The 26012-nt window shown below is 52.5% G+C and overlaps 1 protein-coding gene across 1 annotated transcript; it reads left to right on the top strand.

Annotated features, from left to right (window-relative positions):
• Positions 1-43: 43 nt before the first annotated feature.
• On the top strand, positions 44-25307 carry BPI (bactericidal permeability increasing protein). The gene is made up of 15 exons (XM_002915164.4): positions 44-238; positions 2837-2951; positions 4249-4377; positions 5702-5863; positions 7108-7171; positions 9347-9410; positions 10758-10849; positions 13771-13947; positions 14943-15002; positions 16392-16559; positions 17602-17669; positions 19975-20017; positions 22249-22312; positions 23340-23416; positions 24929-25307. Exons 1-15 carry the CDS (start codon positions 109-111, stop codon positions 24965-24967), a joined length of 1452 nt encoding a protein of 483 aa, XP_002915210.1. The 5' UTR covers positions 44-108; the 3' UTR covers positions 24968-25307.
• Positions 25308-26012: the final 705 nt, after the last annotated feature.

The following is a 26012-nucleotide window of genomic DNA, read 5'->3' as shown; positions in this document are numbered from 1 at the left end:
TCCTCCTTTCTACATCCAACTGGCTTGCGTTTCCTCAGCCAGCTCCTTTATAGATCCCTGGCTCCCCTCCAAGGCCTCCAGGCTTTGGCAGCTTCCGAGGACGAAGACATGGCCAGAGCACCTGGCAGCGCACTGAGGCGGGCAGCCCTGCTGGTGCTGGCCACCCTGGGCACAGCTGTGATCGCGACCACCAATCCCGGCATCGTGGCCAGGATCACCCAGAAAGGCCTGGACTACGGTAATCAGATGCCTTCCTTCCCTCCTCTTCCGCTCCTAAGGAGCACTTATTGAGCACCTGCTGTGTGCAGCCATTTAAATCCAGTGCATGGCCTGCTCACTGCTCCTCAAAGGAGGCCCTGTTACCCCCCACCCCACGTCATATAGATGAAGAAACTGAGACCAGGTGAGTTGCTCAAGGTCACAGAGCTGCAAAGTGGCAGTGCTAGGATGAGAGTGCTGGTCTGGAGGACTCCAAGTCCAGAGCTCAGGCCTCCAGGGTCCTTGCTAACCAGCTGCCAACTCAGGCTTCTAGGCCCTTCTCTTCCCTCCAGAGCTGGTTCTCAGTGCGGTCATTTGCCTTGAGATCCCTGGCTCGGGCTCCAGCGCGGGCAGAGCCCAGGCCCTGTGACGAGGCTGAATGATGAGGAAGGGGAGGGTGAGGAGGGCCTTCTTCAAGGTCTTCCCCAGGACAGGGGCTTGGCACAGCCAAACTGTGCACATGACCCATCCGGATGCCCCGGAGAGGTTCCCTCCAGGCCACTGACCCAGGCCGAGACAGAGAAAAGCGTGGGCCTGGGACAGCCCCTTGCTGACCTGCTCAGATCTGTGCCAGGCGCTTTACCCACTCAATCTTCTTTCATCTTTATGTCAACCTGGGTGGGACATACTGTTACTAGCAACAATTTACAGATGAGCAAGCTGAAAGTTGGAGGAGGGACTCGGGAAGTGGGTGGTCTGGAGCTGACCTCCAGTCTTGGCTCATGTCCCCGCGTGGGGCTGCTTGAAGCTGTCTCCAGTGGAGAGAGGAGCCACGGGCCGGTGTGGGAGAGCCAGCCACAGAGAAATCGGACCAAGGAGAAGGCAGAGCCTATCAGCTGGCGTACCACTGAGGGAGTCCGGACAGCCCTCAGGGGTACCTCGCAGGACACCTCTGAATCCCAGGGGTGCAGACAGAAGGTTCTGTGTGAGCTCAGAGACAAGAGGATGGGTAGCCTGAAGGCTTCCAGGGAGCAGAGGCCTGGGCTCAGCCTTCAAACCCGACAGTATTCGTGGTCTGTCATAGAACCCTCAACCTCCCCATGCGGCTACCAGGGTGGGTTTCCTGAACTCTGCTCACCTCCCTGCCCTTAGAAGACAGCTGATCCTTTGGCATGGCATTTAGAGCTTTCGAGACCTGACTCCAGGCAACCCATGGGTCCCGGCCATCCCACATTTTCCTTCCCCTCCCATCAGTGACTATGTCTGCATTGTTTACTTTTGAATCCCCAGGAGACCTGTCCCAGTGCCTGGGCTCTGGGACCAGAAGGCCTGGATTCAAATCCTGACCCATTCCTTGCTAGCTGTGTGGCCACTGGCCCAAATTTCAGCTTCCTCCTCTGTGAATTGGGGGTGGTAACGGGACCTACCTCCTGGGATTATTCAGATTCAACAGCTTCATACATGTACAGAGCCCAGAACAGTGCCTGGCACACATAAATGGCGGCGGTGGTGGCCATTTCCTAACAGGCTGTTAGAAGACACAAAGCGTGGGATCCCTCTTCTTACTATTTCCTCTTTCTCCAGTAACATCTTTGGCTTTTAACTGGTTCTTGGGTGCTGTTAGCCACATAATAACCGGTGGCAGGATTCCTGACATTGGCATTCACTCATTCATTTATTTGTTCAACAAATATTAAGTGTCTTCTAATAGTAAGTGCCAGTCACTGTGGTAAATGTAGGGGCCACGTGCATAAATAAAACAGACGTTCCTGCTGCATGCCTTGGAGGGCTCATATCCGGCAGGGGGGAGAGACAGGAACCACAAAGTCACAAGAATAGACGTGCACTTACAAACAGTAATGGGGGCCCCTTAAGGAGATGCAATGTGACAATGTTGACAAGGAGGATTGCTCTCGTCTGCTGGCTCAGGGCATGTTCCTGGAGGAAGTGATGATCGAGCTGACTAGAAGTTGACCAGGTGAAGGTGGGAGGCAAGGGCCTCCTAGGCAGCAGGAATGGCACAAGCAAGGGTTCAGAGTCCCGGCAGAGTCGCCAAAAAAAAAAAAAAAAAAAAAAAAAAAGACTGACACAAGCAAAGGTCCTGTGGAGAGAGAGGCCAAAAGTCAGGGAAGTAGTGTGTCTGTGAGGACATAGCACTGAGGGAGGGGCAGAGTCAGTGTTCCAGGAAGACTCATAGGACACCTGATTGGGTGCTTGGGGTGATATCTTAGACCAGGGATTGGCAAACAACAGCCCTCAGGGCAAATCTGGCCTGGCACGTGTTCTTGTATGGCCCTTGGATGAAGAATGGCATTTACATTTTACATTTTTAAATGGTTGGGGGAAAAAAATCAAAAGAATAACATGTCATGACATGTGAAAATTATATGAAATTCAGATGTCAGTGTCTATCAGTAAAGTTTTATTGGAACACAGCCATACCCATTCATTTACAATCGTCTGTGGTTGCTTTCCTGCAGTCACAGCAGAGCCGAGGGAGTGGGTGTGACAGAGACAGTATGAGCCACAAAGCCAAAGATAGTTGCCATCTGAGCCTTTACGGAAAACCCTCGCTGACCCCTGGTAAGGACAGGGACATGCTGAGCCTCTGACCATCGCCTCTGTTCTCGCCCCTCAGCCTGCCAGCAAGGAGTGGCCGTGCTGCAGAAGGAGCTGGAGAAGATCAAGATTCCCGACTTCTCAGGAACTTTCAAGATCAAGCATCTCGGGAAAGGGAAATATAGCTTCTACAGGTGAGGCCTGTGGAGCTTAGTCCTTTGCGTACAGAACGTGTAGTGTCCTGGGGCCACCAAGACCTAAACCACAAAGACCCAAACTCCCAAACTCAGGTTAAGATCCACAGACTAGTGCTGACACCACCCCAAGGGGAGATAATCCCCCAAGCTGAGGGGGGCAGGGGCCACAGAAGGTGGTCACCGTGACTTCCAAGGCAGGGAGAACGTGTCATGAACCCCCAGACTCTGTGCCAGGCCCCTCTAACAAGTAGGATTTTAGAGGAGGGGTGGGGGTTCAAGGACAGGAAGCCTAATCTAAAATGGCCCACGCCAGAATTTATTGGCTCACATGTCTGAGAAGTCTCTGAAATAGTCTGGCTTCAGGTTCAGCTTGAGGAAAGCCCAAATGTCAGGGGACCCTGTTTTTGCCCTGCCACTTTTCAGCATCGCTCCCCTTGGGGAGGTCCAGTTCTCAGAGAGCGTGTCCCCTCGAAGATGCAAGATGGCCACCAGCCTTTCCTCGACACAGAGAATCCTGTGGATTCTTTTCCCTTGCAACTCAAGCAAAAACCCTAAGATTCCCTGTGATTACCCCATCTTCGGTTATGTGCATGACATCCCTGAACCAATCACTGTGGCCAGGGGACACCCCACACTAACGAGCTCGTGCCCAAGTCCAAAGCTCCAACCCGTGAACGGGGAGGTGAAGTCAACTTCCTTTGGAGCGACACAGAGTAGATGTGAGGGTGGGTTCCCCCAAAGTAAAAAGGCAGTTGTGTTACCACAAGAAGGGGGTGTGGGTGCTGGGCAGAAAACCCATGAATACCCTCTACAGAATTTTATACACGGCTCTATTCAACAACTTTTCTTGAGCACTCCCTATGTGGACACCGCAGCAGGCTTTGCTATAATCGTGAACCAGGAGGGACACATTCCAGCATTTTACAGAACTTGCAGCCCGTTGAGATCCCATGTATTATCCTCATGGGTCGTCACACTTCCTGCAAGATGGAGATTATTGTGCCCTTGTTACAGATGAGAAAACCGAGGCTCAGGATGATTAAGTGACATGCCCAGGGTCACGCAATAGTACATTGAAGAGCAGGATCTGAATGCAGATTTGTCTGGCTTCAAAGCTAGTCCCCCAGGTACTCTGCCCAAGGCCCGCAGAGTTTCCAAGGCTGCTCTCATGGCTTCGGGGTTCTCCTGGAATGCGTGCGATGCAGGGTTGGGGTTGGGGGTGAGTGTGCACTAACCATTTACTGAGTCCTTCTGTGGGCCCCCAGGAGGCTGACGGAGTGTTTCTTCTTCACAGCATGGTTATCCGTGGATTCCAGCTTCCCAGTTCCCAGATAAAACTAGCGCCCAGTAAGGGCCTCGATCTCTCCATGAGAAATGCCAACGTCAAGATCAGTGGAAAATGGAAGGCACGAAAGAAATTCATGTGCGTTTCCAAGCCTGGGGTTTACTGAGTGTGTGGGTGAGCTCTTGGTGATACTGGGAAGGGGAGAGAGCCAGGATCTCAGGAAGGCCCAGTTTTGCCTTACCCATCACCACTTGTCCCCAAGGGGTTCAGCATAGCCTTGATTAACAGCTGAGCGTTTGTCCACATCCCAGTGCAAGACACCGTCAAGAGCTGGTACATGTGGCTTAGGACGGAAGGCTAAGTGGGACCTTTCGTTTACCCCTTTATCAGTTGGCTCTTGCTATGTAACAAAGCACCCCAAACCCAGCCCCGAAAACAATGGTCATCTATTATCACGATGTATCTAAGTGTCAGCTGGGGTTCTGCTGATCTGGGCTGCGCTCAGCTGAGGCAGCTCTGCTCCACGAGTATCTCTTCCTCCTCCTCCTTAGCCCAGTGGGCTCCTCGGACCGTAACCTTGGTGAGGGACGACCTGCAAACAGGGCAACTGGAAACACGCAAGGCCCCTTAAGGCCTAGACTCGGAACTGGCCTATGGTCAGTTCTACTCATATGCCATTGGCCAAAGTAAGTCACGCGGCCAAGCCTAAAGTCAAGAGCCTGGAAATGCTCAAAGCTCACCCCAAGAGTCTGCATATTGGGTTTGCCGCACGGTGAGCCTGCCCCCTAGTGGTGGTGGCTCAGAATGACCGATCCTTTCAGCGGCTTCTTCGTGGGGGAGTTCAGGAGCAAAATGAAGGGAGGACAAGCCACCCTGGAGAGAGGGTCGTGAATCTGCCCTCCCGTACAAGGACTGCTGGGCCTGTCCCTTCCCCACAGTAAGAATCGCTTAGCTCTTCACATGGGCTCTTTCGCAACTATCATTTCACTCACTGATGGCGAAAAAAATAACAAACTTCATCATATCAAAGGAGAGTTGACAAAATACATTTAGGTCCAGTGTCTTACCCAAACTTGTTTCACCCCTGAAGAAGGAGTTATTAACCCCACTTCATGAATGAGAGCATTAATTAAAGTCATCGACCCCCAAACCCCCAGCTTTTTAAGTGCAAAGCCAGTGTTTCACTACTGGCCAGGGGTCTAGGTGAGGCAACTGGACCTCAGAGAAGTTACAGCACCCAAAGCCACTCGGCAAGGGCAGAGGCAGTGGGTAAGAGCAGCGTTCTGCCGGGGGGACATGGATCCACACTTCCCTCAGTGCTGTGTGACCTTGGGCAGGCTGCCTCCCCTCTCTGAACGCCATCTCAAATAGCAAGCCCTACCTGCCAGCCCAGGCTTGCGGTTTGGACGGCAGCAGGGAAGAAAGTGCTTGCTCCAATTCTTTTGTGTGTGTTTCCCTTCAGCAAAACCAGCGGCAATTTTGACCTGAGTGTGGAGGGCGTCTCCATTTCGGCTGGTCTGCAGCTGGGCTTTGACCCCGCCTCAGGCCTCCCCACCGCCACCTGCTCCAGCTGCAACAACGACATCAACAGCGTCCACGTGCACATCTCAGGCGGCAAGCTGGGGTATGATCCCCTGGGTGGGAGGAGGGACCTGGAGCAGCACCATCCTGATCATCTCAGTATTAGGAGAGCACGCCAAGTGCCCCCTCCTTGCCAGGTCTCTTTCAGGGGCCTCAGATGTAGGGAAGTGACAGGGTCCGCAGACAGAGCAGACACTACCCCTGCCTCAAGGAGTCCCTCGTTCATCCAACATTCATTTGACAGACTTTACTGAGCAAGTACGATGCCCCTGGCTCTGGGCTACCCACCGTACGTGCACTGAACGATACAGTCCTCACCACCAATCCATAGGCATTTATGCATCCACTCAACAAATGTCATCTGAGAATCTGCCATACACCAGGCTCGAGCTCGGGAAATCGCTGCGGCCAATGAAAATTCAACAATAGCTAACATCAATAGCACGCATTGCTGTGTGCCAAGCGTTCTTTTAAGCTCGTGAATTGTCTCAACCAATCCACACAATGAAGTTAGTCTAGCATTACCCCCATTTTCAGAGCAGAAAACCAAGGCAGACAGAGAATAGGAAATGTCCTGAATTTGCAAACCTAGGGAGTATTGTAAAGAGATCCAGCCCAGAACTCTATGGCCGCAGACTCTTAGCTGCGCAGTTCTTGTTGTCTTGAAGCTTCCTGCCCAGTGGGCAAGATAAACATTAGTCAAATCATTGCGCTAGTGAATGGCTCACAACGAATTACAAAAGGATATTAAGAACTAAGAAAAAGAGGTACAAAGTGCTACAAAGACACAGAACAGGAGGATCTGACCTCGTCTGGAGACTGGCTGGTTTTTCCTTGATGAAATGACATTTGAATTGAAATGAAAAAAATAAGTAGGAGTTAATCAGGTGGATATTGGGGACAAGAACAGCAAGAACAGCATGTGCAAAGGCCCTGTGGTGGGAGGCAGCACAGAACACAAGAGGATATGGCAGAACAGTGTGGCTGGAGTGCCAAGAGGGAGAGTAGTAAGGAGGAAAGAGGCTGAGACCGGGTGGGGTCCAGCTATGCACCAGTTGGGGAAATAAACTCACAAACGAGTCACTGCACCCAGAGGGCCAAGTATCTATGGAAGGGTGTGTGTGTGTGTGTGTGCGTGTGTGTGCGTGTGTGTGGTTAAAGCCCAGGAACAAGGGTGTCTAGGCTATTTGGAAGAGGGAGGAAGGCTTCCCACACGAGGCGGGCTCCCGAATCCAGCCCAGGGACATTTGGGCAGCCTCATGCATGTTTCCACATGTCAATCTCCAGGTGGCTGATCCAACTTTTCCACAAAAAAATAGAGTCTTCGATCCGGAAGACCATGAGCAGCAAGGTAAGACCAGCTTCGAGCGGGTGGGGCCGTCGGTGTATGCAGCACCGGATTCTTCTGCTCTGGCCCTGGAGAACTGGAAGTGGTCCTCACAGCTCTTTGAAACCACAGGTCCAACTTCAAAACCAGTCATGGGGGGTCCAGCAAGAGCCAAGGAAGGGTCCCAGCACACAGCCACAATGCACTCGCCCCACTCCTGCCGGACCACCCCTGCTCTTCCTCCCGCATTCCTCCCTGCAGGCAAACGCCTTCTCCCACCTCTCCTGCCTCTGAAGCCTCTTCTCAAAGCCCTCTGGCCTCCTCCCCCATCCCTGCAGCACCCCAGCCCCCTTCTGGGTGCTCCCCACCCGGAAGACGGAAGACGTGCAATTGAGGAAGGCGCTAGGCTGAGTGCCACCAAACTATTCCCTAGGGCTGGAACAGGTACCAACCAGCTTTCCCAGCGCTGCCCTCACCCAAAATCCACCCAGGCCAGCTTCTTCAGCTGAGAAAAGGGGCCATTCTTTGGGCTGGTTTTCTATGAATGAACCATTAGCTCCCAGGAATGCTCTGAGCCTTTCTCATAGGCCAAGTGAGTCAAGGGCAATGGGGAGCCATTGAAGATTTTAGGCAAGGGGGTGACCTGGCCAGATCCATGTTTTAGAGAAATTTCTGTGGCTGACATCAGAATGCCTGGAGGAGACAAAAGATGGGGCAGGGCATGTCAGGGAGACTGAGGAAGCTGGATGGTCTTCTGGATGGGAGCCTCTGCATTCCCGGGCAAAGGCACTGACGGTGGGGTAGGGAGACATCAGTCAGATCAGGTCATCAGTCTGAAGGCATTCTATCAAAGTCTTCAAACAAACAAACAAACAAACAAACAAACAAACAACAAAACAATGCATGGCTGTCACGATGCATAGTAACACAGTAGATTATAGAATGGGTTTTAGAGTCAGAATCTCTGGGTTTTAATTCTGGCTCCAGGGCCTAACTGGCTTTGTAACTTTGAGCAACTATCAGAACCTCAGTTTCGCCATCTGCAAAATGGGGACATTAATAGCTCCGGCACGATGCTGCTGGAAGGATTACTGAGGTGGTGCAGGCGGTGTGCTCACCACCCCTCCCCCCCCGCCTGGCTAACCCATGGTTCAACTGTCTTCGTAATTAGGTCATAGTAAGTGGGGAATGTTAGCATTTAACACTGGAACTATTAAAACAGAGTGTTTCTTGGTAATTCCATAAGAGTGGCCCCTCAAAAGCAGCCAAGCTAAAAAGTAAGACTGCACTACCATCAGATAGCGATGGTGATGGGATGAAGGAGGAAGAGGGCACTACATACATGGGGTGGACTTGGCAGGACGCCTAGAGCTCTACAAGGATCCCAGCACTTAATCCATGCAAAATCCCTATGACGAGGGAGGGGGGATGTGTCGTGATTTCCCCCATTTTATGGATGAGTAAACTGAGGCAGAGAGGGGAAGTGATAGTACTGGGGTTCAAACCCAGGCCATTCCACCTCAGAGATGAAGCTCTTAATCATAATAAGATATTCTTTAGAAGACAGTACTGGCTTGAGTGGCTGGATGGAGGGATGGAGGGATGAAGGGATGGGTGAAGGAGGTGCCAGGGTGTCCGTGATAGTAGCAAGGGCTGGAAATGAAGAGGCGTGAGCTGGGCAGTGGGCTCCCCAGGAACACAGAGTGAAGAGTAGGTATCTGAGGGATGCGCGGTGTGTCTGGGAGGGGTAGGGTGGGGAGGGCAGGTAGAATGGAACAAGGAGCAACAGCAGCAGGAAGCCCGGCTCCAGGCTGTGGTGTGATTTGCTGTGGTTTGGAGCCATCTGGTGGCCCTCCTGGGTGAGTGGCCTCGGAGGGCAGTAGCCCAGGTGTTCAGTGGGGCCCCAGCTCCCAGATGTGCTGCCCCCCCCACCCCCCAGGGCCATGAGGCGGAGGCACGGCTCCTAGAGGATGATATTCTTGGGGCGTGCAGAGTCACACATCTTGTGTGATAGAAACACTCCAGGAAACCAAGTTTCTTCCTCCTACATTTCTGTTCTCCCTCCCTCCCTCTTACCTTCCCTCCCTCCCTCCTTCAAAGCAACATTCAAGGAAAGGAAAACATGTCAGGTTCCTTATTCCCGAAGGACAGTTTCCACTATGGGCAGCCTTCACTGATCACTTCTTTGGCTCTCTGCAGATCTGCCAGGTAGTGACCAGTTCCGTGTCCTCCAAGCTGCAGTCTTATTTAAAGACACTGCGAGGTGAGCGCTGGGTGAGGTCAAGGTGGCTGGGATCAAGGGGGAGGGGAACAGGGAAAGGGGGACCGTGTGCTGGAGCCAGTGAGTTTCCCACACGGGCTGGGGCCAGGGTGGGAGTGGGTAGAACAGGTTATTTGCAAATGGCAGTTGGCGTCAGATCCCTGCTGGGCCCGGCCCTTGGGGCAGGTGCTAGAGAGCAGTCCACACCCATTCATTCCCCACGCGTGCAGGGACCGAACGACCAGATACTCCCAGCTCTGAGGCTGGACACGCACGGCTGGCTTGAGATCTGAGGCTGATCATTTCACCTCTCTGGGCCTCAGTTTTCATGCGCTTTAAAATGGGGGCAATTCTCTCTATCCCTAAGTACTTGGTACGCTGTGACGAGCTGCAGTCGGTTGGGGGGGGGAGGACTCCCCCTGGCCAGCCCTTGCCATGTGCCACGCACCCAGCAGAACTATCTCCTCCTGGCTTCCCAACAGCCCACGGAGGTTGGTGCCTTCTCCCCATTTTACCACCATGGAAACTGAGGCTCGGAAAGGAGCTGTGACTTCCCCAAGGTCACAAAGCCAGAGAGAAGCAGAAGCAGGATCCAGATTCGGGGTTCCCTACTCCAGAGCCTATGCCCCGAACCTGGGTTCCCTCCCTGCGGAGTAGACTCGCAGCATGTGCCGTGAGCACGTTTAAGATGCGTTCTGTCCTGCTGACACCCCACCCCCACCCCCGCCGGGATCTGCAGTGGCCACGGTTTGGCCTCAGCAGGCAGGAAAATGATTTGGGTTGGAGTCCCAGCTCCATCACTCACCCGCTGAGCCGTCTTCCACAAGTTACATTTCTGAGCCTCATTTCGTCTCCTCTAACTCGGGAAAGGAAGGACTTAAGGAGGGACCGTATTAATTGAATTCTCATTGATGACTGCTGAGAAACACAGAAACCATTCGGGCCTGAGCCAGCCTGGGGTACTATCACGGCAAGTAATAGGCCCTTCGGCTTTTGAGCCCCGACCATGTAAAACACATCTGTGGGAGTCACTAGTATTACCTCATTCTACAAATGACAAAAAGTGGCTTAGAGACATGAAAGGACTTGTCCAAGGTCATACAGAGTTCAATTCAAGTGCTCTGCTCCTTGACTGTATCTCTGGGCTGTTGGAGGAAAGGAAGGAGATGATGTCTGTTTATATGGAGTGTGGGATCATTTCCATCCCTCAGGGAGGGCTCCCTGGAGGAGGTGGGAATGGAACCCACACTGCAGTTCTTGATTCAACTTTGGCTGATGCCGACACTGCATCTCAGGCCCCAAAGATGCCGCTGGGCAAGCCAACTCATGGCCCATCTTCTTCCCCCCTAGTGACAACCAAAATAGATCAGGTCGCTGGGATCAATTACTCACTGGTGGCACCTCTGACAGCCACGGCTGACAGCCTGGATGGGCAGCTGAAGGTGAGACTTACCCCGAGGGACGTACATCTGCAGGCCTTTGTCTTGGACCCTCCCGGGGTTCCTCATCATCCTTATCTCCGCACCTTCTCCCTGCTCCAGTCACACTGGCCTCCCCACTACTCCTGAACCACCCTATGCATGCTCGCCCCAGGGCCTTTGCACTTGCTCCTCCTCCTTCCAGAAAATCTCACCCAGATATTCACATAAGCTCTCCCTTCCTTCTTTCCAGTCTTTACTCAAATCTCCCTCTCCCTGGAGAGACCTTCCCAGACCACACTCACTGGGTTTCCTCCTTTCCCTCCTTACCCTGCTTTATTTTTCTTAGCATTACTTCTTATTAACATCCCCCCCAACATGCACATGCGTGCACACACATATAAACACACACAGTCAGACGTCTGTCTCCCTCTGTGATGAAAGAGGAGGGGCTCTGGCTGCTTTGTTCCTGACTGCTGGTGCAGCACCTGGCGCTCTGCTTGGTATCTACTAGCTGCTTAGTAAATATTTTGATTGGATGGACAGATGAACGGATGGATAGATGCATGGAGCTTTGTTTCATGCCACTTTCCCCTCATTCACCACCCTCCAGCCAGGCACACAGACCTTGGATTTCCTCAACACACCAAGGTCATTCCTGCTTTAGGGCCTTTGTCCTATGCATTCCCTCCCCCTGAACTGCCTTCCCTCCCATGCCCCCCTCTACCCCACTGGCTTCTTATAGTCCAGGTGGGTCTGTGCTTGGATGTGGCTCCCAGAGCATCTCTCCCTGCCCACCCCAGCTGGAGTAGGTCCCACCCCTGAAGTCCCTCTGGACATTCCTCGTTCTGTCCCTCCACAATTGGTGATTGGCTTCGTTGTTTCTGTTTACCTGTTTGTTCTAAGACACATTTGATATAAAAAAGAAAATCTAGAAACTACAGAGGAGCAGAGAAATAAATAAGAAAGGAAGAAGGAAGGAAGGAAGGAGAGAAAGAGATTACCAAATATTACAACTCAGAGATATACATTATTGACACACAGATTAGTTCTCCCCAACCCTGTCTCTACCAAGACACAGGAAATCACACACACACACACGCACGCACGCACGCACGCATAAAAGAGGCAGAAACAAATACACATAAAACCCACATATATAGACATAGGAATAAATACACACATACATGTATTTACATGAGTTGTGTTGTACGTACTGTCTCACAACTTTTCAAAACAGAACAGTGTAGGATGAACATCTTTCCATGAAACGTCCTCCTGCAGCCCTTTTACTGGCTGTTGGGTCTTTCGGGGGACAGCTTGTGATAAGGTCCGTGGACAGTGCTGCCTTCTGGGACATTTGGGCTCTGTCCATCTATTCCACATATGTAGCCAGAGCTGCCATGAACATCCTTGTATCTGGATCTCTGCCCATCCTTGACTACTTCCTACAAGTGGCATTGCGGGACCAAATAGTATACTTTAAAAAAAATCTAAGTGATACAATGGAATAAAGGCTTAAAACGATACATAATTATTTTTAGTGAATGAGAATGTCCTGTTTACTGGACCCTCCCAGGCTCCTGCACAGAGGTAAGGGCTGTGAGCCATGGGGAGTGTTAACCGAAGCATTCACACACACACAGGGACAAACCCATCTGGTTTTGCTGGTGATCTGTTTGCATGAATAGATACACATCAGTCTTTCACCTGCTTTTCTCACCTAAAGATACGCCTCAGTGCTGGCTCCTGGTTGACACATGGGTCCACTCACTATTTTTAAGAGTTGCATGGTTTTCTGTAAGATGGGTGTCATGGTTAATTTTTAATGATGAGAGGATTCAAAGGTACGAGAACCCACCACCCCGATTTAAGAAAGGCTACCATTGTGTCATATTTGCCTCTGATTTTTTTTTTATTTTTTATTTTTTATTTATTTTTTTTTTAAGATTTTATTTATTTATTTGACAGAAATAGAGACAGCCAGCGAGAGAGGGAACACAAGCAGGGGGAGTGGGAGAGGAAGAAGCAGGCTCACAGCAGAGGAGCCTGACGTGGGGCCTCGATCCCATAACGCCGGGATCACGCCCTGAGCCGAAGGCAGACGCTTAACCGCTGTGCCTCCCAGGCGCCCCTCTGATTTTTTTTTTAAATGAAACATTCTAAAAATAAATCGCTGCGGCTCCCTGGGGTCCCCTCTACCTCCCAGGGAATCGCGTGGATATGATGCCAGCACGTCTCCTTCTTACCTGCGTTTTTCAACTTTTACTACACATCTATGCCTGTCAATAATTCTTGCTTAGTATGTTTTATGTGCCTTTAAATTTTACATAAATGGTATTCTACCATATGTATCCATCTACAATTTGCTTTTTTATAACTCAACATTGTTTTTTTCTAGCGAAATAAGTGATCTGCTTTTGCTTGTGTTGCCAAATTGCTCTTTGGAAACTTATTAAACGTGTATTCCCCAGCAGCATAGGAAACACTCTTATCCCAAACTGGATAGCGTGGGTTTGAAATACACATGCGCTTAAAACAGCTCACCACTCTCTTTAAAATTTTGCTAATTTGACAGATGAAAACAAACAGAATCTCATTCTTTTGGTAGAATTTCTGTGCTCACTGGCAAGGCTGAAGCTGAGCCAATGGAGCAATTGGGGGTGTGCCAAGTGATTGGGGGTGTTACCCGAGTGACCTTGGGCAAGTCACTTCACCTCCCTGCGCCTCAGTGTCCTCTCCTGCCAAAACGAGCGTCGTCACACCTGCCTCGGGGGATTGGCAAGAAAAGCCCCTAGAAACTAGCCCCGCGGAGGCATACGGTCACAGCTTCCTCCTCTGTGAGTGCACGATTGGTCTCCGTGACCCATTTTCTCCTGGAATGAAGACGTTGAGTTGTAATTCCTGAAGGAAGCCCAGGCTCACTCTGTCTCCTCCGCCCCCAGGGAGAGTTTTACAATGTGGCCCACCCCAGCCCTCCTCCCTTCGCCCCGCGGGCACTGGCCTTTCCTCCCGACCATGACCGCATGGTGTACCTGGGCATCTCCGAATACTTCTTCAACACAGCGGGGTTCGTGTATCAACAGGCGGGGGTCCTACACCTGACTGTCACGGACGACATGGTAAGGCCAGGCTGGGGCGGATGTGGGATGAGCGTGGGGCTCAGAGCCCAGCAGGCAGTCTGGACTTGGGGGGGAGGGCGGGATTGTAGTCCAGCCTCTAGAGGCGACCAGACCTGAGTTGGAATATCGGCCCCCTCTTTTCTAGCTGGGTGACCTTGGGCCAGGCATTCAGCCTCTCAGAACCTGTTTCCTCACCCGAGGCTGTGAGGGGGTAGAATGAGGTATGAATGTCCGAGAAGCACTCAGCACACCCTGAGCAGGTGGGAAGTCCTCAATGAGGGATAAAAGTTACGGCAGACACTGCCCGAGCACTTGCCCTAACCCAGTCGGAGCCTCACATCGCCATTATCATCATCATCAGTGTCCCTATCGATATGTCCGTGGCTGAGTCCTGCGCTGGACCTCAGTTTACCCATCTGTAAAATGAGGACTGTGACCATCTTCTCCAGAGTCCAGGTGCAGCCTGGTCACCAATCACATGGAGTTCCTCCCACGCCGCTCCTGGAAGAGGTGCCGGGTTCCCCTTCTCTGTAGGGGCACCAAAGGGTTGCTGAGCCCCATGTGTCCCCTGGAAATAAACAAAGACCACCAGAGTGAGAACCCCTCAGGGCAAGAGCGTCAGCCACTTGCACTTGCGTTTGGCAGAGACGAATGCAGGCGGAGGAGGGGGAGCTTGGCGGCTTTATACCTTCACAACCATGCTCCTGTGGAGGCTTTGGGCACAGGCAAGCTGGATGCGAGCTATTAGAATCCGGACATCCTACGTGATTGGTTTGAAGAGTGTACTGGAGCTGGCAGTCACTGATCGGCAGTCACTGATCGTATCCTGACTGTGCCGGGCTAATGGCTGCAGAAACTGGGGGTCAGCGCTGTTGCCATGGAGGGACTGGCCGTGTCTGTTTGTGTATTCAGTCTCTCACCCCTCCTATGGAATCTGCCCCCCCAATCTATAACATAATCCCCCATGATCCTTTTCTCTTCTTCCCTTGCTACAGATACCAAAGGGATCCAAATTCCGACTGACAACCACATTTTTTGGAGCCCTTATACCCCAGGTAAGAAAGAGGCTGCTCCCCTTTTGTCCACTCCTGAGGCAGCCTGGGGGTGCTGGGGAGGACTGAGCCCTGCTGAGTGGCCTGAGGAGAGCCCCCCTTCCAGATCCAGAGGCAATCCAGCTTGAGAGTGGAAACAGCCTTGTGTAGTCCCTCTTCCATGCGCAGAGAGGCTCCAGGCACCCAGGCTGACCAGGCGTGAGGGCAGACGCTGGGGGCTCATCCACCCAACAGATATTTATTGAGTGCTCACGATGTGGCCAGGGCTCTGCTCTTGGCATCTAGCAAAGCAGACCATATCCCTGCCCTCCTGGAGCCCCAGTCCAGTGAAGAGAGACAATTATCCTTCAGGCACCCAAAACCATTAAAATGAAGGTGCACCCCGTGATGCATGAGGCCAGCGGATGGGTGAGCGTCAGTCTCAGTATACTCGGGCCGCCGTGACAAAGTGTCAGAGGCCAGGGGGCCCCCACAACAGGAATGTATTTCTCATGGTTCTGGGAGCCGAAAGGTCCAAGGTCAAGGTAACTGCAAATTTGGGTTTGGGTGAGGGCCTCTTCCTGGTTATTAGATGGCTACCTTCTTGCTGCGTCCTCACATGGCCATTCCTCTGAGCTCATACGGAGAGGGCAAGCACGCTCTGGTGTCTCCTTATGAGGACGTCGATCCGATTGGATCAGGGCCCCACCCCACGACCTTGTTTACTTAATGACTTCCTCAGGGCTTGTCTGCACCTACAGCTGTACTGGGGGTGAGAGCTTCAATACATGAGTCTGGGGACACAAACATTCAATCCATAATGGCCTCTCCAGTGGTGGCACTTCTGGAAGTTTCTATATGGGGGGTACTGGTGTGGGGAGGCGTGACTGGTAGAGGAATCAGGGAAATTCTCTTGGGGCTTTATGGCCTAACAGTCACATTGTTTTTCTGAGACCGCGAGTTTACCTGAGAGAGAACTGGAGGCTAGAAGAGATGGGGTTGTCACCAAAGTTCCCCCAGGAGGCCACCACTGCTCTGAGAAGAGTTGACATTTGTGCTGGCCCCTGAAGGAAGGGGAGAGCCAAGCTGGGAAAGAGTGGGGGGAGAAGCATTCAGCAAGAGGAACAGAGAGGGCAAAGGGTTTTAGACAGGAACAGAGTGGGTCCTATATTTGAGGAACAGAAACAAGTCCCACGTGGCTGGAGCTGGAGAGCAAGGGGTAGAGGCCTGCTGGGGGGCGGGGGAGGGGGGTAAGTGGCAGGCACCCCATCCCAGAGCATGCAGTCCTTACGATTTAGTCAAGAAGTAACAGGAATACATTGGAAGTGTTCATGCGGGGTCAAGACAAGGTGGGATCTAGAAACAGTTGAATAAAACTGTCACTTTGTTGGTTGTTCCCGCTGGGGGCTGCAGGTGGCCAAGATGTTCCCCAACATGACGGTACAGCTCAACATCTGGGCCTCGTGCCCGCCACACCTCACCATGCTCCCCGCCGGCCTCGTCTTCACCCCTGACCTGGAGACCCAGGCCTTTGCTGTGCTCCCGAACTCCTCCTTGGCTCCCCTCTTCGTGCTTCACCTGGTAAGCTGTTCCCAGGCGTGGGCAGATGAGGGCACTGCGCCGGAGCTGGGGGACCAGGGTGAGTCCTGCCCAGCTGCAGAGGCTCCGGGGCCCGAGACCAGAGCCCCTGTACTAACCGCTTCTGGCTTCCGTTCCTGGAGTCAGTTCTTCCCTCCACCCCTGGCTTGAAATACGTGTACTGTTCCAGGTTCATCCACTCCTATCTTTGGTCATTCAATTACCCATTTGCGAATTTGTTCATTCATTCAATTATTCATTAGGTTGCTAACTTGAAATATGCTAGACCTGTTCCGGTTTGTGCACACATTAATTTATTCCATTATTCATTTATTCATTTACTTATACCTTCGTTCAATTAATGATTCGTTTGTATATTTGTTTGCTCACTCATTCATCACGTGTTCATTTAGGCATAGCTTTGTTTACGCCTCCGTGTGTGTGTGTAACCCTTTGCTTATTCAAGTTTTTGGTCCACTGCTGATGTTCGCATTCATTCATCTGCTCACTCTGTCACTCCGTGAACGGTTGGTGGTGCCTCTTGCGGCCGCGGAGGTGATGGCCCGACTCTCTCCCCACCAGGGGGCGCTCACAGGCCTTGGGCTGTTCTTCCCTCTTTTGATCTGAGACCCATTTTCCCCACTTTGCCAATTTAAATGGATTCTGAGGGGTCTGCCCGGGATCATGCAGACAGTGGGCGGGAAAGCGGAGGTGGGGAGCTCAGTTTTCTGGCTCAGTGAATATTGGCTGAATGAACGGCTTGAGAATAGGGCTGGCCTGGGCCCTGAGGTCAGTCTCCCCGGACCCGTGCAGGTAGCTGGGAATCCGAAATGGTCCCTAGGGCAGTGGGAGAGAATGGTAATTGGTGGGCAGCCCAGGACTCACCAGCAAGCGCTAAGCAAAGGACGAGCCCCCCTCCTTGGGTTCCGTATGGGCTCCTCTACCAAGCCTTTGTGAAGCTGACCCTCCATCTCGGAGACCTCGCCAAGACCTCACCCCCCCTCCCCGGGGGGGGGATTTCACTCTTTGGATGGCTTTTTTGCAGAGCACGAACGTTTCCATGGAGGTCGGCGCCACGTCTGACAGGCTTGTCGGAAAGCTCAGGTTGGACAGGTAAGTGGCCGCCCATCCGCTCTTGGTGCCCACAGGCCAGCAATGGCCCTGCAACATGCCAAGCTCCGTGGCATTGCTCTCGTTTTCATCCGTCACATTTAAGCCTCGGACGGTGCGTGGTGGCACCCTGAGCCCTGTTCTGCAGACAGTAAATCTGATGCTCAGAGATGAAGTGGCCCGCCCAAGGTCATACACTGTAGATGCGGTCATTGTGGTTTGCCTNATACACTGTAGGTGACCGGTCATTGTGGTTTGCCTGTGGTCCCCCAGTGTTAGCACTGAAGGTCCTGCACCCCGGGATGCCCCTCGGTCCTGGGCAGACGCATGGCTGCGCGGGGCCAGCAGGTGAACTTCTGCACGGAACTTCAGCAGCACCCAGCCACCCCTTGTCCCTGGCCTGCCTTAGCACGTGGAGAACCCCCATCCATTTCTTCCCAGCCCATCCTTGGGCCATGGTCAGCTGCCTTCTGCTGGGAGAGCCCTGACAGGCGCGGCTGTGGTTAGGTGTGGGGGCTCCAGTGTGGAGGCCACCTGCATGGGGGGCCGAGCTCCCCTCGGCCCACACTCTACTCAGCAAACGTCCATTGCCCTGGCTGCGAAAGAAGCCCGATGCTGTAACCGAAACAAAGAAGCCCAATAATTGTTCCTTGCCCAGAGCCGGTAGTGAGGATGAAATGAGGTATTCACATGCGTGGAAGTGTGGAGAACACAGGAATGTAAGTGCTTAACAAGCAAGAGCAAGGGTGGGACACGCAGAAAAGAGAAAGACAGCAATAGGGGCANAAGCGTGGTAGTGAGGATGAAATGAGGTATTCACATGCGTGGAAGTGTGGAGAACACAAGGAATGTAAGTGCTTAACAAGCAAGAGCAAGGGTGGGACACGCAGAAAAGAGAAAGACAGCAATAGGGGCAGAGACAGGGAAAGTCAAAGACACATGGGGAGATTCTCAGAGAGAGGGAGACACAAACGGAGGGAGGGGAGAAACAGAAAGAGAGTGAGAGCAAGAGAGACAGACTGACAGCTGGAGAGGCAGACACAGAAAGGGGAGAGAGAGGGAAGCACACACACACACAGGAGCAGAAAGGGAGACCCTCGCAGAGTCGGCGCGATGACCCCAACGGTGAGACCTGCTGTCTGCCTCTTAATCGCGCTCACGCTGTGTAAATTGAGTCTTGACCTACATTCCTGCCCATTTCCGCCTTCTCTGGAGCACAGAGCTGTCCTTCTTAACCTTGAGACTGGCTCCCGAGGTTTACACGCTGCTTATTTCTCCCGGCATCATTCTGACAAGTGTTACTGCTTCGGATACAGGTGGATTTAATTTTCCTTGAACACCCATGAGCCTCTCAAGTAGAGGAGTCAGAGAGGACACAGCTGGGTGAGGGCTGAGCAGATGCTCCAATGAGCAGTGGTGGGGTGTGAGAGGCCACAGGGCAGGAGTCCTGGAGCTCCCACCTCTTGATGAACAAGGGTGAGCTTTCAAGCTTTGTAGGGTATTGGAGACAAGAGCTCAGGCATCAGGAGATCTGTTGAAATTCTTCTTCGCTAAATTGTTCATTGTGTGACCTTGGGCGAGTTATCTGACCTCTCTGAGCATTGGTTTCCTTGTCTGTAAAATGTGAGTGATGGCCCTTGCCTCTGGGGGTGTCATGGGATTTCCATGGGGTAAAGCACACAAGTGAATGATAGGGTTCAATAAGTAGCCATTTATTTCCCCCTTTTTCTTAGATCACTGTTAAAATGCCATAAAGACTGCAAAGAGGGGATAGTTTATTGGCTCTGGTAATTGAAAAGTCTAAGGGTTTCAGGCAAGGGTGGATCCAGGTGCTCAAATGATATCCTTAGGATTCTGACTCTCTCCATTTCTTGGTTCTACTATCCCCTGTGCTGGCTTCATTTCTCAGCAGGCTGTCACCAAGTGGTGACAAAAATGGTCACCAGCAGTTCGCTAGTTTTCCTGGAGAAAAGAGAACATCTCATTCCCAATATTTCCAGAAGAAGTCCTGGTGTCAACTCTCATTGGACCAGCAGGGGTCACGGGTCCATCCTTCCAACAATCACTGTGTTAGGGGAGGTGGACTCTGCCCTTTGGCCAGCCTACCCCAGAGCTCAGCACTAACAATGTAGGGAATGGGTGATGCCCCCAAAGGAACAATTAGGGGGCTGTGACCAGAGGAAGGGGAATGGATACTGGCTGGGAAAATCAGGCAGCACGCACCAGAGAGGGCCCCTTTTCCCTAGTAACCGGGCTCTAACACAGGTCAGGTAAATGGTGATCTCAGCTTCCTCCTCCCCTCTCACAGGCTTCTCCTAGAACTGAAGCACTCAGACGTCGGCCCCTTCTCGGTGAGTCTGAGGCCCTTGGTGGCTCCCACCTTCCCCCTGATCTTGAGATAACTGTTCTCAGGGCCACAGAGGCTCCTGGCATCATTTCTGGAGGCCACCTGTCCATTTGCGTATAATTTGCGTGTGAAGTAATGGCCAGAGGAGCTTTGCGGACCCACAGACCTAAGCTAGAACCACTGCTCCATGCTTACTAACCATGGGCCTTGGGCAAGTCACTTCCCCTCTCTGAACCTCAAACCTTCCCCCAAATCAGGTATAATCCTTTCTACCTGCATGAAATACAAAATGAGGGTGGGGTAGCAAGTGATGGGGAGGGTTGAAGGTTAGACCATGTGATCAGGAACAGCCTCTCCGAGGAGGTGATATCTGGGCTGAAAGAGCCAGCGAGCTGAAGATCTGTGGCAGGCAGAGGGAAGCTGGAGCAAGGCCACGTGGTGAGGAAAAGTTCAACATGTTCCGGGAATGGGGGGAAGCCAGCGTGGCTGGAGCAGAGTAACTGGGGGTGGAGGTGTAGGAGGACATGTGGCTGGAGAGGCAGGCGGGGCTAGCTCATGCTGGGCCTTCTGGCTGAGGGTAGATGGTGCCCAAAGGGCAGTGAGAAGCTGGTGAGCCTTTCCCCACAGGGGGTGACATGATCTGATTTATGCCTTTATAAAAGGTGCCCCTGACTGGGGTGAGGGGAAGAGATTTCGGGAGACAAGAGTCAGACCATGTGGATGAGTGGGCCAGTGGGTGCATTTGTCTAGGAAGAAGGAGAAAGATGGCGGATGGGAGACATACTTCGGAAGTGGAATTAGATGGAGCTTGGTGAGAGCTGTGATATATGTGGTGGGTGTGATGAAGAATGACTCCCCAAAGTTGGACCATTCCAAACATTCCCTCCAAATTGGATGGCAACCCAGCCAGCCCTTTCCATCCGATAAGACTACCGCAAACAGAAGGACCCAAACAACCTCGTACTTTCATGAATTTCCGGTGCCAGAGCTCTTATGGTGGCCTGACTCAGCGGTAACTACCTTCCGCTTCTGCAGAAAACACAAATTTAAAGTTCTCAGATTCACAGAAGGAAGGGCACCACACTTTATGAGCCCAGGGATTTACAGCCTGGGGAAGGAAACTCTGTTGTTTCAGGAAAGAAAATAATGTACATATTTACAAGTTGCAAATGTCACCAGGCAATCATCTTGAGGACGCTGCATTACTTTTGAATATTTTTTTACTATTGCGAAGGTGAAACATCTGCATTATAGAATAACCAGAGCCTACAGATTTGTACCCAAAGAGAATAAAAGCCGCTCCTCTTTCTACCACTCAGTTAATCATTTGGAGTATCTCCTTCCTGACCTTTTGGTATGCATATGCAATAGGACGGTGGAATTATGTGGTTTCCATAGCCTGCTTTTCCTCACTCAAAAAGATATCATGAATATCTCTGTGTGGGTAATTAAATTCCTACAATATTATTCTTAACAGTTGCATCGTATTTCCCAGAATCAAAGCGCCACCAGGTCCCCCAGATAAATCCCCAACTGTTAGACATGTAGGTTGCTGTTAATTTACTGTTTTGGTTGAATTTATGGCTCTGGGAGCATCCTTCCATCTTAATTTTTGTCTGCACCCCACCTCATTTCCTTAGGGTGAACGCCTTACAGGCGTATTTCCCAGCCCACCAGGCACACATTTTTTTTTGAGAGAGAGAAAAGGCAGGGGGAGGGGCAGAGGGACAAGCAGACTCCCCTCTGACCGCGGAGCTCGATGTGGGGCTCGCCGTGGGGCTCGATCCCAAGGACCCTGAGATCATGACCTGAGCTGAAGTCAGATGCTTAACCGACTGAGCCACCCAGGCACCCCCAGGCACACACATTTTTAAGGCTTTTGCTGAACAGAGCCGAACAGAACCTCAGGAAGGTTGAACCTGTTTGTCCCGCAGCCTGCAGGGTCTGGGACCATGCATTTTCTCATTCAAAGGTTTTCATGTTTAAATACTCTGATGACCTTCCCTTCCTCTGCCTAGTACCTTAGATCTAGAACATATGCTACATCTGGAAACTGGAGAGCAAAGGGGTCGCTTGGGTGCCCTGATTGGGCTGCAGAATTTTCCCATCATCCCCTGTGTCCCTCATTCAGCAGTTTTCCCAACTTTGAGGTTGCCCCGAGGGGAGGGAGGTTGGCAGAGGACGCCCAACGATACCCAGGTGCCCTGACGTGGGTCCCATCCTCCTGCTTTCCAGGTTGAGGTGCTGCAGGCTATCATGAATTATGTTCTGCCCACAGTTGCGATTCCCAAGATTAACGGTAAGGAGCTTTGGAGAAATGAGCGACTTTTAGCCCTAGGGGAGGCGGGTGGGGTTCAGTCCTAGAGTCAACTAATACCTGGTCCAAGTTATGGAGGCCGGACGGTGGTTACGTCAAACGAGCCTCCAGTGGCATCTGACCCAGAAAAGGGATGGAGAAAAGGGGATGCCCACAGGTTGAACTCCTATCATGTGCCCACCTATTATCCCCTCCAGTCTTTAAGACAGCCCCAGGACATGAGGGTTTTCAGGGGAGGAAATGGGAGATCCGAGAAGTCAGGTGGCTTGTTGTAGGTCACAGAGAACATGAGAGGTGAAGCCGGGATTTGGTCCCGGCTCTGAAGCCAGAGCCCTCAGCCTTTTCCCACCTCTGAGAGAAGCGCCAGGGAAGAAGGGCTAAGCTCGGCTCCCAGCTTCCGCTCACCACCTTACCTTTGACGAGCCAGGCACCAGAATAGTTAGAAATTATAACTCAAGACCACAAATGATTCTCGAGACTCCGACTTCTTTTCCTACCTTAACAGATGGGACCTGGGAGAATAGGTTTGAGTTTAGAATTCTCTGGAGTTCCACGTGGGAATATGGTGGCCTGGAGGGAGCTGGCCCCTGGCTACTGCCCATCTCTGGGGTTTCATCCTAAACCCTGAGGGGCTTCGCGTGCACACCAGTAGCTACCCCCAGTCCCATGCCTCAGGCTGTCTACCCCCACTCTGCAAGCAGCCACCCCCTGCCTGGGAACACCAGCACTGCTGTCACCCTCAGGGGGGTGGTCCTGGGGAAGAGGCCTGCACGGGTCCTGAATGTGGGCTTGGGGCTGATGGGGCGGGAAGGCCAGGCTCGCAGGTCCCTGGAGCGTGGCAAAAAGTCGGAGTCTCCAGGACAGCCTACTCTTCAAGCCTGTGAGTATCTGCGAGCCCTACCAGAGCCAGGCACTCGGGTTCAGGGAGGCCGCCGCCACCCCCGCCCCGGCTCTCTGGGGCTGACCTCCACCTTCCCTCCCCTCGTGCTGACCTCGTGCTCCGTTACAGAGCGGCTGCAGAAAGGCTTCCTTCTCCCGCTGCCCGCCAACGTCCAGCTCTTCAACCTGGTGCTTCAGTCCCACCAGGTAGGTCCAAAGGTCCCCTTCGCCCACGGTCCCTCAACAACAGCAGCCGGTTGCCAGAAAGCTTCCCATGGGCAAGCCCCATATCAAGCACTCTCTACCCTCACAGCACCCTGCAAGGTGGGTGGCTCTTAACGAACAGGGAAGAAAGAGTCAGGCTCAGAAAAGCCACACAGCTCTTCAGGGAAGTCCAAATTCACAGCCAGTCCCTGCTTTGAACCATTGGCTTTGAAATATTCCCATACTCTGCTCGGTGAAAAATGGAAGTCCCTTGGCGGCCACAGCCTCTATTATAAGTGGATGCATTTACATACTTGACAAATATGTGTGACATGCCTCCCTAGGCCCGGGGGGTAAACTGGGAGGCACCAAGTGGGGGCTTATGTCCCAAACGACCTCCTCTTGACTGTCCCCCAGCCAGACCCACAACAGCATCTGAGACTAGTTAGGAATGCTTTCTTCTCCTGGCTCGGAAGCTTCCCTTTCCTGGTTTTCCAGCCACCTCTCACTGGGTCAATGGAGTCTTCTTTACTGCTTCTTCCCCCCCCTTCCTCCTCCTCCCCCTCCTTCCCCTTCTCCCCTCTCCTTCCCCCTTCCTCCCCATACCGGCAGAAGTTCTCCAGGGTTCCTGCCCAGGCCTCTGTCCTCCTTACTATCAGCTTTCCCTGCTGGCTTTCATTAACTCAGGCTAACAGCCACCTTTGTGCCACCCAGAGACGAGCTGTGCTTCTAGTTCTTTCTATGTTCCCTCCACCCTGAGGCCCCTTAAGCCCAGTGTGTCCCAACAAAACTGGTAACTGGGCCACGAAGCTGCCACCCACTATCACATTCCTTACCTTGCTCAGTGGCTCTCCTGCGAACCTCGTGGCCCTGGTGGGAAGCGGCCACGTCACCCGGATTCCCTGCTCTCCCTCAGCCCCAATATCCAGTCAGCCAGCCCCCAGTTCTTCAGACCAGGTTATGACCCAGGCTGGGACCATAGACTAGCCAAGAAAGCACACACACACACACACACACACACACACACGGCCCCCGGGTCCCCCACATTTTACCAATTTTGTCCTTAACAAAAAAAAATGACCCCATGGCACAATGTAATTTCTTCATTTCTGAAAATTCTGAGTGAAGGGCAGGAAGGGGCAAAAAAAAACTGGTTTCACAGCCTTGATGGGAAAAGGGCTCCCTTGAGCTGCCACGAGGCAGGGATGACAAATGAAGGCCTGTCCTGGGGCCGTGGCCTCCACATCTGTCCGGGAGGGGAACAGCTACCAGGGCGGCTGCTGTCGGCCTCATAGTGCCAGCAGCCACTGATACGCAGGCCCCAGCGGCGACACCCCGAGGACCCCCCACTTGCTCAGGCCTCTGTGCCAGCAGACAGGCCCCGCTTGGCTCCCCTTTGCAGGGGATGGGGGGGCGGCCAGGTTGCTCCCAAAGTTTCCTTTGAAAACCCCAGCAGCCCTTTGCTCATAGATCAGGGTGCTCCCCGCTGATGATGGCGATCTCATCTCTCCCTAGAATTTCCTGCTGTTTGGTGCCGATGTTCACTACAGCTGAAGCCGTCAAGGGTGCTGGGGGGCTGTCAGCCCTGCCAGGAGGGGGTGAGGTTGTTGGCCCCCCACTCTTGCTGCACCCGTGGGAGCACAGGCTGCCTTTCCCCACCCCTTGAACCAGAGAACCTTGCAAATTTCTCTGAACGGAAATGATCTAAATACAGAAAATGTGTTCCTGAGAAAATGTGGGCTGTGTACTTTAGGGATTATGAGTTTCCTGCAAGGGCTAAGTGTGCACAGAGATTTCCTCCAAGAATTGCTTTCCAGTTGTTACCACACTATTTCTCATCGTGCTTCATACACGCCCCCCCCCCCGCAAAAAAAAACACTTTTTTTCTGGGCAATTCTGTGTGATGGTATTATTTCTTGGTTGTTGTTCATTCTTTCATTCATTGGCTGTACCCAGCATGCCCTGCAGCACCAATTCACAGCATAGACACAATCACTTCTTTCCACTCCTCTAATTAATCTCTTGAGCCCCCACATGCCCTTCTTAGCAGAAAGGCTCATGTCCCTTTCTTTCTTCTTCTTCTTTTTTTCTTTTTTTTAGATTTATTTATTCATTTGAGAAAGAGAGTAGGGGGAGGGACAGAGGGGAAGAGAGAGAAACCCAAGCCAACTCCCCGCTGAGCAAGAAGCCCTCCTCGGGGCTGGATCTCAGGATGCTGAGATCAGACCTGAGCGGAAACCAAGAGTCTTAGGCTCAACCAGCTGCACCACCCAGGCGCTCCTTATTGTCCCTTTTTGAAGACACCCCTTATTCCACACTTCCCAAGAGTATCTGGGGTTTACTTAGTCCAAAGGGAGCTCGTCTTGTTTCAGGCAGAGAGGGCCTGTCGAGTGGCTCCATCCACCAGGCTGCTGTTCCTGCCACGGCCACACAGTGTCACTGTTGAACGACAGCCTATTGTCTTCCTGTATTGTCCTCAAACTCCGGCGCCTGTTGCTCTTGTCGCCGCCACACGGTGTCGCTGTTGAACGGCCGCCCTGCACGGCCTGTTTCCCTGCCCTATGCTTGGGCTCTGCGATGTGGCTCCCTTTTCTCAGGC

Source organism: Ailuropoda melanoleuca, chromosome 13 (assembly GCF_002007445.2).
Source record: "Ailuropoda melanoleuca isolate Jingjing chromosome 13, ASM200744v2, whole genome shotgun sequence".
Lineage (NCBI taxonomy): Eukaryota > Metazoa > Chordata > Mammalia > Carnivora > Ursidae > Ailuropoda > Ailuropoda melanoleuca.
This window is presented reverse-complemented; position numbering and strand designations above follow the sequence as displayed.

Coding starts and splice junctions, on each gene's coding strand:
- BPI (XM_002915164.4), top strand. CDS start 109: ATGGCCAGAGCACCTGGCAGCGCACTGAGGCGGGCAGCCCTGCTGGTG. Junction 7,172..9,346: donor GGAAGACCATGAGCAGCAAG/GTAAGACCAGCT, acceptor GGCTCTCTGCAG/ATCTGCCAGGTAGTGACCAG. Junction 13,948..14,942: donor TGACTGTCACGGACGACATG/GTAAGGCCAGGC, acceptor CCCTTGCTACAG/ATACCAAAGGGATCCAAATT.